General features: G+C 34.7%; 1 protein-coding gene across 3 annotated transcripts in view; it reads right to left on the minus strand.

The window, feature by feature from the left end:
- LOC136850007 (uncharacterized) overlaps positions 1–13441 on the minus strand; it is a 142804-nt gene that overhangs the window by 91207 nt on the left and 38156 nt on the right. For all 3 annotated transcript variants that reach the window (XM_067123556.1, XM_067123555.1, XM_067123554.1), the window contains exon 3: positions 1193–1366. In XM_067123556.1, coding sequence (XP_066979657.1) covers positions 1193–1366 — 174 coding nt within the window. The remainder of the gene's footprint in view (positions 1–1192; positions 1367–13441) is intronic.

The following is a 13441-nucleotide window of genomic DNA, read 5'->3' on the forward strand; positions in this document are numbered from 1 at the left end:
ATGGTTAGTTTTTAAAATATGGCGTCCCGCTTTTTTCAGGGAAAGGTCTAGGTACTCGGTTACATCTCGGAAAAATGCTTCCGGGCATTCCAGTCCTCGTCCCTCATGACAATTCTGAACTGCCACCCTCACATCGGTGTTCATTCTTTCCACATGGACAGCCATCTAAAAATATTCTGATTCATCCTTTCATCCATGCTTCTGGATCTCCATTTTCACCCTTTCATTTCTTCTTACATTGCATATACTGTGTAAGTAGCAAATATAAATAGCTTCTCGTTTTTGTCTTCAATTCATATTCAACACCGACACTTCACTTCCATTAAGGAGAGGTGGCTCATCAATTTCTTCATACATTCCCATTTTGGCGTTCAAAGATAATTCATGTTTTTCTTCCAATCTTCTGCACACAATATCCTACTTTCTTGCTTCATTTATTCTGTGATGCATCTCTTCTCTTATCCTACCATCATCCATTGTATTTATTCCGGAATAATTATATCAGAATTATAAATTAACCTCTTCCATTCTCTAGATATCCATAACATTTATTATTCATTCCTTGTGGTCACTGTTTAACCACATAACCTCTTAAATAAATAAAGTTGGCGTAGGTAGCTTGAAAGTATTAAAAAAACTTACTTTAACAAAAGCTACACGATAAAAAAATATATAACGTAACGATTCTCTAGTCATCATCAAAGTATTTTACAATAAACAAGTAATAGCTTTCGGCTTAATGTTTTTGCAACAAAATATACCCGATCGGGATTGCGTATTCACCCAATAATGAAACACAGATATAAACATTTCTCAGTTCATAAACAGTAGTATACAACTAAGAATAAACTTTATATAAGGAAAAAATAAGAGTATTTCTTTGCTGATCCTAATCACCTCACCTGATAGTAAAACACAAAAATTTTTACCGTTCCTCATTTCATTAACACGATGAAACGCATCAACAAAATTGTTTTTAATTTTAATAATAAAACTACTTTTAGTTTTAATTTTAATAATAAAATTACTTTTAGTTTTAATTTCAAATGTAACAACAAAACTATTTTTAAATTTAATAATAAAACTATTTTTAGTTTCAGTTTCAAATATCTCAAGAACTTCAAGTTTTGACAGTTTTGAAAACCAGGAATAAAAAAGAAATCAATTTGCCCGCGCCTGTCTCCTTCCTCACCTGATAGTAGAACGTACTCTGGCGGCCAACAGCTGCTTCCAGATCGTAGCTGATGAGTGACGTGTACTGCGACAGAGAGACAGGCTGGGAACCGTCCAGGATGACATCAAAGGGCTCGTCAGGGTACATCTCCATCCACAGTTTTCTTGTCCTCTTGTGGGCCTTCTTCAGCGCCTGCAAGGATAAAAAACAAATATATATAGAAAACGATACCAAGAAGAATTTTCTTGCTTTAGCGAACCTTCTGAATTTTGAATTTGTAAGTCTATTGGCCAATGAATGTGTGTGTGTGTGTGTGTGTGTGCATTTTCTTGCTTTAAGAAACCTTCTGAATTTTGAATTTATAAATCTACTGGCCAATGAATGTGTGTGTGTGGTTTTTCTTGCTTTAAGGAACCTTCTGAATTTTGATTTTATAAATCTATTGGCCAATGAATGTGTGTGTGTGGTTTTTCTTGCTTTAAGGAACCTTCTGAATTTTGAATTTATAAATCTACTGGCCAATGAATGTGTGTGTGTGTGCACTTTCTTGCTTTAAGGAACCTTCTGAATTTTGAATTTGTAAGTCTATTGGCCAATGAATGTGTGTGCACTTTCTTGCTTTAAGGAACCTTCTGAATTTTGAATTTGTAAGACTATTGGCCAATGAATGTGTGTGTGGTTTTTCTTGCTTTAAGGAACCTTCTGAATTTTGAATTTGTAAGTCTATTGGCCAATGAATGTGTGTGTGGTTTTTCTTGCTTTAAGGAACCTTCTGAATTTTGAATTTGTAAGTCTATTGGCCAATGAATGTGTGTGCACTTTCTTGCTTTAAGGAACCTTCTGAATTTTGAATTTGTAAATTGGCCAATGAATTCACTTTCTTGCTTTAATGAACCTGTGAATTTTGAATTTGTAAGTCTATTGGCCAATGAATGTGTGTGTGCATTTTCTTGCTTTAAGGAACCTTCTGAATTTTGAATTTGTAAATCTATTGGCCAATGAATGTGTGTGTGGTTTTTCTTGCTTTAAGGAACCTTCTGAATTTTGAATTTATAAATCTATTGGCCAATGTGTGTGTGTGTGTGTGTGTCAGTGCGCGCGTGCGTGCGTGTGTAGCAGAGAGAGAGAGAGAGAGAGAGAGAGAGAGAGAGAGAGAGAGAGAGAGAGAGAGAGAGAGAGAGAGAGAGAGAGAGAGAGAGAGAGGGAATGTACTTAGCTTACATCAGAGCATGTCAACAAGAGAGCTAGCTATACCTACTGACTTCGGGGTACCCGGAAGTGATACATGAAATTCGATATTAATATGTTTACGTTTCAGCACATGATCTCGCCTCGCCTTATCGTGAATGAAGACCGTTGTTGATCCAGAGAGAGAGAGAGAGAGAGAGAGAGAGAGAGAGAGAGAGAGAGAGAGAGAAGAGGAATAACTTTACACATTTATGCCATGTACCTTATAATGATTTTAAAATATTCATAAGTATCATAATTAGCGTAACAAAATATTGTTCGCTGGTAAATCAGTTCCATTCTGATCACCATTACTGTGTTTACAATTCGAAGAATTATGAGAACAAAAAATACTGATTCATCGGAATAAAATACACCACAAAAAAGAAAATTAACATAGAAATTAAAACGAAGAGTTAAAAAATGAAATAATTTTAAGAATTAAAGACGATTTAAAAAGAATTAAAAAAACCAGCCTGACTAATCTAATAATTAAAAAGATAATTAAAAAGAGGTAATTCAGTCTCAAAATCAAAAGAGAAATTTCAAAAAGAAAAAAAGAAGGAAAAAAATCTCTGAACAATCAAAAAGACATAAAAATTTTCAAGCAGACACAAGTCAAAATAAATAATAAAATTCACTTCAGTCTAAATCCTAATGGTAAACTGAAAGGGAGAGAAATTAATGTAATAATGCTCAGTCTAAAAATCCGATCGGAAATTTCGACCGAAGCCAAAAAATAACGAAACGGAATAAAAAAAAAAAAATAAATAAAAAACCGGCGCCCCCTAAAAAATGCCGATCCACTCTGCCAAGAGAGATTATGTACTTAAGCCAGTCACAAGCCCGGATAAGATGGGAGAGAGTTGACCAAAGTGTAAGCTCCTCTGCCTTAGAAATAAAAAAAAAAAACTAGCAACAAACATTAGCGGAAAATGCTGGGGGTAATGGGTCACAATGTGGTCGAAAGTCTGTTGATTATTCTAAAAGTCAGTTTAGAGGAATCATAAAAAAGCAAAAAGCCTGAATTATAGAAAATAAAAATAAATGAAATCAAACAAGATACAGTAAAAGAAAAGCGGAAAAATGGTGATTATTCTAAAGATTGATGCATAAAAATTTTTAAAAGGGTAAAAAATATGATGAATCTTAGAAAAAATATGGAGTGCGAAAATACCGATTAATGTAATAAAGAAACCAGACAAGATAAATAAAAATCAGAAAAATACTAATTCAAACCGGCAAAAAAATAGAAAAAACTGATAAATATAAAACCAAACTGGATAAAAATAACAAAGATTAAAGATATTTATCGCACAAAAAATTTAATAGTAAAAATAAAAAAGGAAAAAAAAGGTGAATGATATAAAACCAACCCTGATAATAAAAAAACAAACAAAAAAGGATAATAATACTAAAGATGTAATAGAAATAAAAAAAGGGGATTAATGTAAAAAGAAACTACAGGATATAAATAAAAAAATAGGAAAAATTGTAAATTGAACAAGAAAATAAAACAGAATAAATTTTTTTTATTAATATAAAACTAAACTATAAAAGAAAACAATCTGAAAAACGCCAATTACACAAAATATCTAATAGTGAAAATAAAAAAAAAAATGAAAAAGGTGAATGATACGAAACCAAACCTAATCAAAAAAGAAAAAAAAATGATAATACTAAAAATTTAATGGGAATAAAAAAAAAAAGCCAAAATGCTGATTACTATAAAAACTGTTACGTAACACACATTGAAGTTGAGACCCTCCAACGCTGACATGCCGATTTAACAATGGCTGACCGACGAGCGAGCGCCCTTATCTTCGGGGCTCGTAACTTTAAAAAAAAGAAAAAAAAATCGATTGACCTCCTCAAGACGAAGAAATGGGTTGAGGGATTATTATATAAATTCTGCTCTGAGACGAACTGGGTTTGTTTTGAGTTAGAAACTATACGTTACAGATATTTTTTGTTGATCTTGTATCCGTAAAGAGCAGAACGTGTACAGATTGATCTTATATCCGTAGAGAGCAGAACATGTACAGAGCGCTGTGTTGTAAAACGAAAGCAATAACTCTTATATATATTTTTTTGATAATTTTCGCTCCCAAAACAGCAGTATATACGTCAAATGTAATTTTTTTAGAAAAAAAAAAAAAGTTAATTGCATTTTCATAATTTTTTTTCAGATTTTGGATCCCAATGGGAGAATCAATGGAAAAAATGAGGTTTTACAATTAAGCCAATTTCGACTCAAAACCCAAGAGAAAAAAACTTATACAATCAGTATATCTGATCTCCTTTATGGTGAAACATTTAAGGAACGAACACTCTTCATGTATCTATCATAATCTAACTTTCCCAAGGTTAAAAATGTTGCCTAACCCCTTATCTCTCGTTAATAACAATCTCGTTCCATTTTTCACCTCTTGACTATTGTAGCCTCGTGAAGCCATTCACACGAAGACCGAATTCTTTATAATATAGCTGATTATCATCAGCTCTAATCCTTTTGTTGCCATCCCCCCCCCAAAAAAAAAAATTCGCTGATTCATCACTTCCTTCGGAGGTTCCATTATTGTCCTATGGGTGTCCTTTGTGTTCAACCCCCTCTCATGGGCCTCCCGTCCCCTTCCTGTCTACTCATAGCTTTTTTTTTATTCTGTTATCATATATAAATTCATTTTAATACCTCGTGTCTGTTCTGTCTAGTTTCTGAGCGCTCAGTCCAGTCTTACTATTCTTATTCTTCCTAAGCTCGCTTTAATGCACTAAGTTAGTTCGGTGATTGTTTTCAAAAGGATTCTCATCTATTGGTATTATGAAAACGTTATTAAAGATTATTTTTATTTCCCGTATCTACTCTATATATATATATATATATATATATATATATATATATATATATATATATATATATATATATATATATATATATATATAATTATATATGTGTGATTAAAAATATATATATATACATATATATATTATGTATATATATATATATATACATATATATATATATATATATATATATATATATATATATATATATATATATATATATATAATTATATATGTGTGATTAAAAAATATATATATATATATACATATATATATTATGTATATATATATATATATATATATATATATATATATATATATATATATATATATTTATATATGTGTGATTAAAAATATATATATATATATACATATATATATTATGTATATATATATATATATATATATATATATATATATATATATATATATATATATATATATATATATATATTTATATATTGTATATTTAATCCCACTTTTAATGGAAGGGAAAACTTGGCGTTGACAACACTGACTTACAAAGTAAGTAGCTACTGACGCTTTCGACAGAGGTAGCAAGTCTAATGTAAGGGGCAATGGGTTACAATGAGGGCAATGATACGATCGGAGTAAGCGTAATGTTTCATAAGTATTACATCCACTCTGGATAAACACCCCTCCCCAAAAAAAAAAAATAACTCAGAAGCCAGACAAATGCTGCGGCAGTATTCTTTAACCCCAAAAAAAAAATCAAATAAAATAAAACTGTAATCTTTACAAAAAAGTTGGAAACAAACTTCAAGGAATAAATGAACGCCATAAATCCACATATATCCACCTATTGATCAGAGAAATACAAACAAATGGACACGATTTATCAATTTTTTTTTAACAAAAGACAGAAAACGATATTGCTGACTTGATACGTGAAAAACTCCGATCATCTTTATCCCGCGAAAAAGACGAGTCATCAATAACTGTGAGTCACTCTTCAGTATCACAAAAGAAATAGATAAAATATATAAAATATTTATTTATGTATGTGTGTATATGGATGCGTAATATACATACATACATACATATATATATATATATATATATATATATATATATATATATATATATATATATATATATATATATATATATATATATAATACATGATGATTGAATGCTCAACTACGAAGAATTAGTCAGTGTCATCTAACAGCCGACTGTGTGGATGTTACCATAATTAAAATCAAGCCAATAAGCCATCAATCGAAGACCAAAAAATTTTGCAGATGACGAATTGTATGTATCAGTTGGTTATGCATTTACGTAACAGCTAACATACTATGAAAGCATCTTGACTTTCCTTCCAAGTAGTAAGTAAAATACATCAACATCTACCTATATAATGATCACCACCGTGTTGACAACGAATGATGGTGCTGCGTCAGCCAATCGTCTTCGATATATCGATAGCAAAGATAACCAATCTCAATGGTTCCTAAACCCCTCCATCTTAAAAACTGCTCAAGGTCGTGACCCTGTTCCTCCTTTTCCAAGACTTGATCTCTGAGTTTGGTAAGCTAAGGCGCTAGTTACTTCATGAGATAAGCTAATTATAGAATTGTCTTAATTTCATTGGAATTTCTCCAAGAATTGCACAATAACCTAAATTTCATATACTTAGCGTCCTCCTTCTCCTTCTTCTTCTTCTTTCAGCAGCACCATCTTTTCTTATTGTCGATTTAAAACGCAAGGAAAATTGCAATCTATTGCACAATTTTACATTCGTCCGCTCCCCTATCCTCCTACTCTCCCTCCAACTACCCTAAATTTAGTTAAGTTCTTTATAAGCGGATACTGAATCCGCATAGTATTATATGCACATATCTATGCATGCATGTACTTGCGTACGCACACTAATAATCACCTGTGACATACATACGTGCAATTCAAATGATGGTTTAAGTGTTTCAGTGTTGCGTGCATGCGCAAATCAGTCTAGTAGGAAAAACAGGCTTGTATGTAATGTCTGTATGCGTTTATTGCATATATGTCTTCGTATTTACAGCTTTACAGGTGTGCTCGAAGGCAGACCTGAATTCCTTGTCTCTAAATGAGTGAGAGATTTATAATGTTGATGTATATACTGCCCTAAAAAGGGGAAGACCGCAGTATCTGCAAAAATACAAAACTGAGAAAAATGGTAGATACCGCAGTTTTCCCTGGCCTTACTGCTGAATTTTGCAGATACTAAAAATGGGACCCCTAAATAAAGCATTGAAGAATCATTCTGAAACTGCAGTAACTTGTGTATTAGTGTTTCACGAGCCCAATAGGTGGCATATCTCAATTTCGAAAATTTTGCAGATACTGCAGTTTTCCATTTTAGGGGCAGCATAGTTGGCAAGGATTTTTTTTATAGGCAATATGAAATCGCGTGTTCCTCAGATGCTAAATAAGCTTCTGACACACAGACTATCCTTCAGGAATTTTTTCTATATATATAGATGGAAGCACAATGGGACATGTTCAACTCCCGACCAAGTGAGGTTTATAACGTTAATGCTAACATTGTCAATTTCCTTATACGTGTTATGGTTACGACGTTTCTTCCCTTTGCCTGAACAAGACAACAAGATGGATTCTCGCCTTTCTTGAAAGCAAACCTGGGCAAATGAAACGACGGAGTCAGAATATGAAATAATGAATCGGTTTTCAGGTTATCCACCTCTATCTCCCCATCTCTACTGATCATTATTATTGTCCTTTAATATTTATGTCGTCATTCTCCCGGCATTTTTCGCTCTCTCTCTCTCTCTCTCTCTCTCTCTCTCTCTGTATTAAATGTTCCTTCCTTCTCATCTGTAATTCTCATGTAAACCCATTACTTCCACCTCTGGAGACCAATTAATCTTTATAGCTTTTTCTATTCCCTTTTTAAGGCGTTTCTTCCCTCCTCCTCCCCCCACTCCCCCTTCTCCTCCTCCTCCTCCGTCTCCTCTTCTTCCTCCTCCTCCTCTTCGCACCGTCTCATTTTCACCTCCTCTTTCTTCTCCCCATTTCATCATAATTCCTATCTCCCGAGCAGCGCAATCATATTATCCATAATTATCTTATCGCTTTAAACAAAATACCAAAAATAAAAGAAGAGAATAAATAAACAGAGCGAGCGGGACGTTCTCAATTGCCTTTAATGGAACACAAAGAGGAAATCCCCGCATTTGTGGTCGGAAGCTTTAATGCATTACGCTCTTATTGTTACGCATTACGCCGTCGTTATTGTTATCGTTATGATTGTGACGATCATTCCGAAACCCAATATGCCAAATCAATTATAATTATTTTATGGGTTTTCGATGGATTTTTGTCGCTTTATGGAACGGTGGGCGAGTAAGTCTCTACGAGAGAGAGAGAGAGAGAGAGAGAGAGAGAGAGAGAGAGAGAGAGAGAGAGAGAGAGAGAGAGAGAGGGCAAGGGTGGGTTGAGGAATTATGTTTAATGTTTACAGCGTTACTTTAATTTCCGAATTATTGGTAAACCGGAAGAGTGGGCGCGTGTGTTTTTTCGGCGTGTGTTACATGTGTATATACAAGTGTGTGAGTGAACAAATGCTTATATCAGTAATGTTGGGACTGGTCATTAGTTAGATGGGTAACCACCAGTAAATGTAGATGAGGGTGACAAATAAGCCCAAAGAGTTTACATATATACTAACACATACATATGTATATATAAAGTTTACTAAAAGACACATAATTTACTTTATTGATTTTCCATCTTTCCCAGAGAGAGAGAGAGAGAGAGAGAGAGAGAGAGAGAGAGAGAATGGTCTCGGCGTCAGAAGGATTATATCCGTCTTGTTAATCCTCTGAGGGAATCAATACCTGGAGTGTCGTACTTCCGTCGCAACTGAAATGCCCATGAGATGCAAAAGATGAATTCCTTCATCCTCTGAGGCCCATACCGCCCATACAAGCCCACTGTCAACAACCCACTCACTTTCCCAATAACAGCTCTACAGAAGTTCTTAACTGGTCCGATGACCTCTACACCTAAATACATACACCCATACATCCCTACACCCACACAGAACAGCACCTGACAATGTCATATTTGGTTGGTATTTTCATGATGAAAAAATGAGGAACTTCATTCATTTAGGACCAATGTAATCTTATATGAGCTCATCTCTCAACTGCCCCTACACAACCCACTACCTAAGTTCCTCGTTGGACGGATCGGTACCGTTCTCAGCTAGCACCCTGCTGGCCCGCGTTCGAGTCTCCGGCCGGCCAATGAAGAATTAGAGGAATTTATTTCTGGTGATAGAAATTAATTTCTCGTTGTAAGATGGTTCGGATTCCACAATAAGCTGTATGTCCCGTTCGTAGGTAACCAATTGGTTCTTAGCCATAAAATTCTAATTTCCAGCCCTAGGAGAGCTGAATCAGCTCAGTGGTCTAGTTAAACTAAGGTTCATTTTTTCTCGTTGTAATGTAGTTCGGATTCCACAATAAGCTGTAGGTCCCGTTGCTAGGTAATCAATTGGTTCTTAGCCACGTAAAATAAATCTAATCCTTCGGGCCAGCCCTAGGAGAGCTGTTAATCAGCTCAGTGGTCTGGTTAAACTAAGGTATACTTCACTTTTTCTCGTTGTAATGTAGTTCGGATTCCACAATAAGCTGTAGGTCCCGTTGCTAGGTAATCAATTGGTTCTTAGCCACGTAAAATAAATCTAATCCTTCGGGCCAGCCCTAGGAGAGCTGTTAATTAGCTCAGTGGTCTGGTTAAACTAAGGTATACTTCACTTTTTCTCGTTGTAATGTAGTTCGGATTCCACAATAAGCTGTAGGTCCCGTTGCTAGGTAATCAATTGGTTCTTAGCCACGTAAAATAAATCTAATCCTTCGGGCCAGCCCTAGCTGTTAATCAGCTCAGTGGTCTGGTTAAACTAAATACTTCACTTTTTCTCGTTGTAATGGTTCAGGATTCCACAATAAGCTGTAGGTCCGTTGCTAGGTAACCAATTCGTTCTTAGCCACGTCAAATAAATCTAATCCTTTGGGCCAGCCCTAGGAGAGCTGTTAATCAGCTCAGTGGACTGGTTAAACTAAGATATACTTAACAACCCACCACCTACACCTCCAAGAGGCCCAATTTGGAAGATTTCCATCTCAATAACCTCTTCACCAACCGCCAACAACGCCTAAGTAATAAATGTCTGACTTCTTCATGAGCGTAAAACAAACTTAATTCATCTCGGTCACTCCACTGCGCCTTCAAGCGACAGACATCAGCAAGCCCTTCACCTTTTTCCCTTACCATGACCAGTCCAGCGTAAGTAATAACCATATATATAAAAAAGAAAAGAAAAACTTTAGCTACCCACCCTCAACAAGCCTTAGTATCTTAACTGAAAAGAAAAAAGCTGTCCGAAAAAAAAGCGAGGCTACTTCATCCACTCTAGCCAGTCGCGACATCTTCACCAGCCCCCACTAACTCCGTCTTATGTAATAATTCACCCTTTTTTTATATAGTGACCATTTGTATATATATATATATATATATATATATATATATATATATATATATATATATATATATATATATATATACAGATAGACAGATAGATAGATAGATATATAATACATACATATATAATATATATGTATCAGAGCAATGGATAGAAGGAAATCTAACCAGTAATTAGCAAGGTAACACCATTCTGATATGAAGATATTTAATTCTCACGGTAAATGAGAGAGAGAGAGAGAGAGAGAGAGAGAGAGAGAGAGAGAGAGAGAAAATGCTACGGTGGGGAAGGTATGTAGCGAGGATTTAGTCATCGTTCAGAAGAGGAGGAGGAGGAGGAGGAGGAGGAAAGGTGCCCTATGGAGGTGAAGAGGTTAAAAGGAGGTAGGAGGGGGGGGTGAGGAAGAAAAGATGCTGACAAGGAATCGATGGAAAGATGGGCAGAAGTGGTGATGAGAGAGAGAGAGAGAGAGAGAGAGAGAGAGAGAGAGAGAGAGAGAGAGAGAGAGAGAGAGAGAGAGATATTGTATAAAGGACGACATGAGATAGGAGGAGAATTTAATGAAATGAAAGAAGAAACTGCTGCGCGAATGACGAGGAAGATTAAAAAGAAAAAGGTACAAAATGTGCCGAAGTTTCCTCAGCGCAATGGAGTTTTCTGTACGGCCGCTACAGCTAATAAACAAGGCCACCGAAAATAAATCTATCTTTCGGTGGTCTCGGTATAATGCTGTATGAGCCGCGGCCAATGAAACTTTAATCACGGCTCGGTGGTGGCCTATCCTATGCTGTTGCCAGAAGCACGGTTATGGCTAACTTTAACCTTAAATAAAATAAAAACTACTGAGGCTACAGGGCTGCAATCTGGTATTTTGATTGAAGGGTGGATGATCAACATACCAGTTTGCAGCCCTCTAGCCTCAGTAGTTTTTAAGATCTGAGGGCGGACAGTAAAAGAGCGGACGGACAGACAAAGCCGGCACAATCGTTTTCTTTTACAGAAAGCTAAAAAAGTAAAAAATGCGCCGAAGTTTCTTCGGCGCAATTGAGTTTTCTGTACAACGCATAAAGCCGCAGTGTTACGATCTTGTTGTAACTATCTTCGATTGACATCGTTACGAGCCTCTCGATGTGCTGCAGTATGAAACTCTCAACTACGACCGGGCAGCGCTCAGTTGCTCCCCAGACGCGATCAAGTGAAAGTGCGTCGGCTACGCCTCCAGAATTGGACTCGGCGGTGCCAGACGCACGATCATCACTATATTTAAGCTTAAATAAAATAAAAAACTCAAGATGCTAGAGGGCTGCAATTTGGTATGCTTGATGACTGGAGGGTGGATAATCAACATTCCAATTTACAGCCTTCTAGCCTCAGTGGTTTTTAAGATCTGAGGGAGGACAGAAAAAGTGCGGATGGACAGAAAAAGCCTCTTTTACAGACAACGAAAAGGAAAAAATCAGGAAATGAATCAAGACTAAACAATCCCAGTGAAAAATTTACGATACCTAACATCAAATACAATAATAAATAATATAAATAACACAATAAAATCCCAACAGAACAAATATAAAAATAGTTAAGAACAACTAGACAATTACGAACACACATATATATACACATATAAATATATATATATATATATATATATATATATATATATATATATATATATATATATATATATATATATATATATATATATATATATATATATATATATATGTCTCAAAATATATATATATATGTAATGTGTCGTTAATGTCCTTATAAATGAAGAAATTATCATTCGTTAAAGGTGGATGTACAACCCGAAATATAACTCTTTCGTGTTCCTTTTCTTTAATTTTTATGGTAATTCATTCCTCAATCTACCTGTTCTTACAGTTTCCTAATAGTTTGTGTATATATATAATATATACAGTATATATATATGAATATATATGTATATATATATATATATATATATATATATATATATATATATATATATATATATATATACATATATATGTTAAGAAACAAATGTCCTTTTATACCTATATATAAATAATATATTTTCATATGTTATATGTGTAGAGCGATTGATATTAAAGTTTGTATTAATGTTGAATATGAATCATGATATAAATTTTATATATATATATTTATATATATATATATATATATATATATATATACATATATATATATATATATATATATAATTTATATATATAAATATTTCAAAATGTGGCGACACCATCCAAAAAATAATCAAGAGTCACAACCGCTTCCACCCAAAATAAAGGGGAACAGTCACACACCGGAGTTATTCTAATTCGAGGAACAATGCTTTGACAAAAGATATTCTTCACGCACGGGAAAACAAAATTACCCAAATTAGAAAAGGCCATTAAAAAGAGTATGTGGAGACGCGCACGCGAATGAAGGAAGCATTTAACATAATTGGCCCAAAACAACGGCCTTTTGGCGTTATTTTTCCAGCCTCGGGCCAAACTAGGTTTGGCATGTTTTGACAAACATACTGCCTCAACCTTTACGGCGGCGTGTTTTTCTCCACACGCGGTAAATAAAGGAACACGGGGTGCTTTGGGGTAAGTGCGCGCGCGTGTCGGGGTTTTGAGAGAGAGAGAGAGAGAGAGAGAGAGAGAGAGAGAGAGAGAGAGAGAGAGAGAGAGAGAGAGAGA

This window comes from Macrobrachium rosenbergii, chromosome 21, assembly GCF_040412425.1.
Source record: "Macrobrachium rosenbergii isolate ZJJX-2024 chromosome 21, ASM4041242v1, whole genome shotgun sequence".
NCBI classification, from domain to species: Eukaryota; Metazoa; Arthropoda; class Malacostraca; order Decapoda; family Palaemonidae; genus Macrobrachium; species Macrobrachium rosenbergii.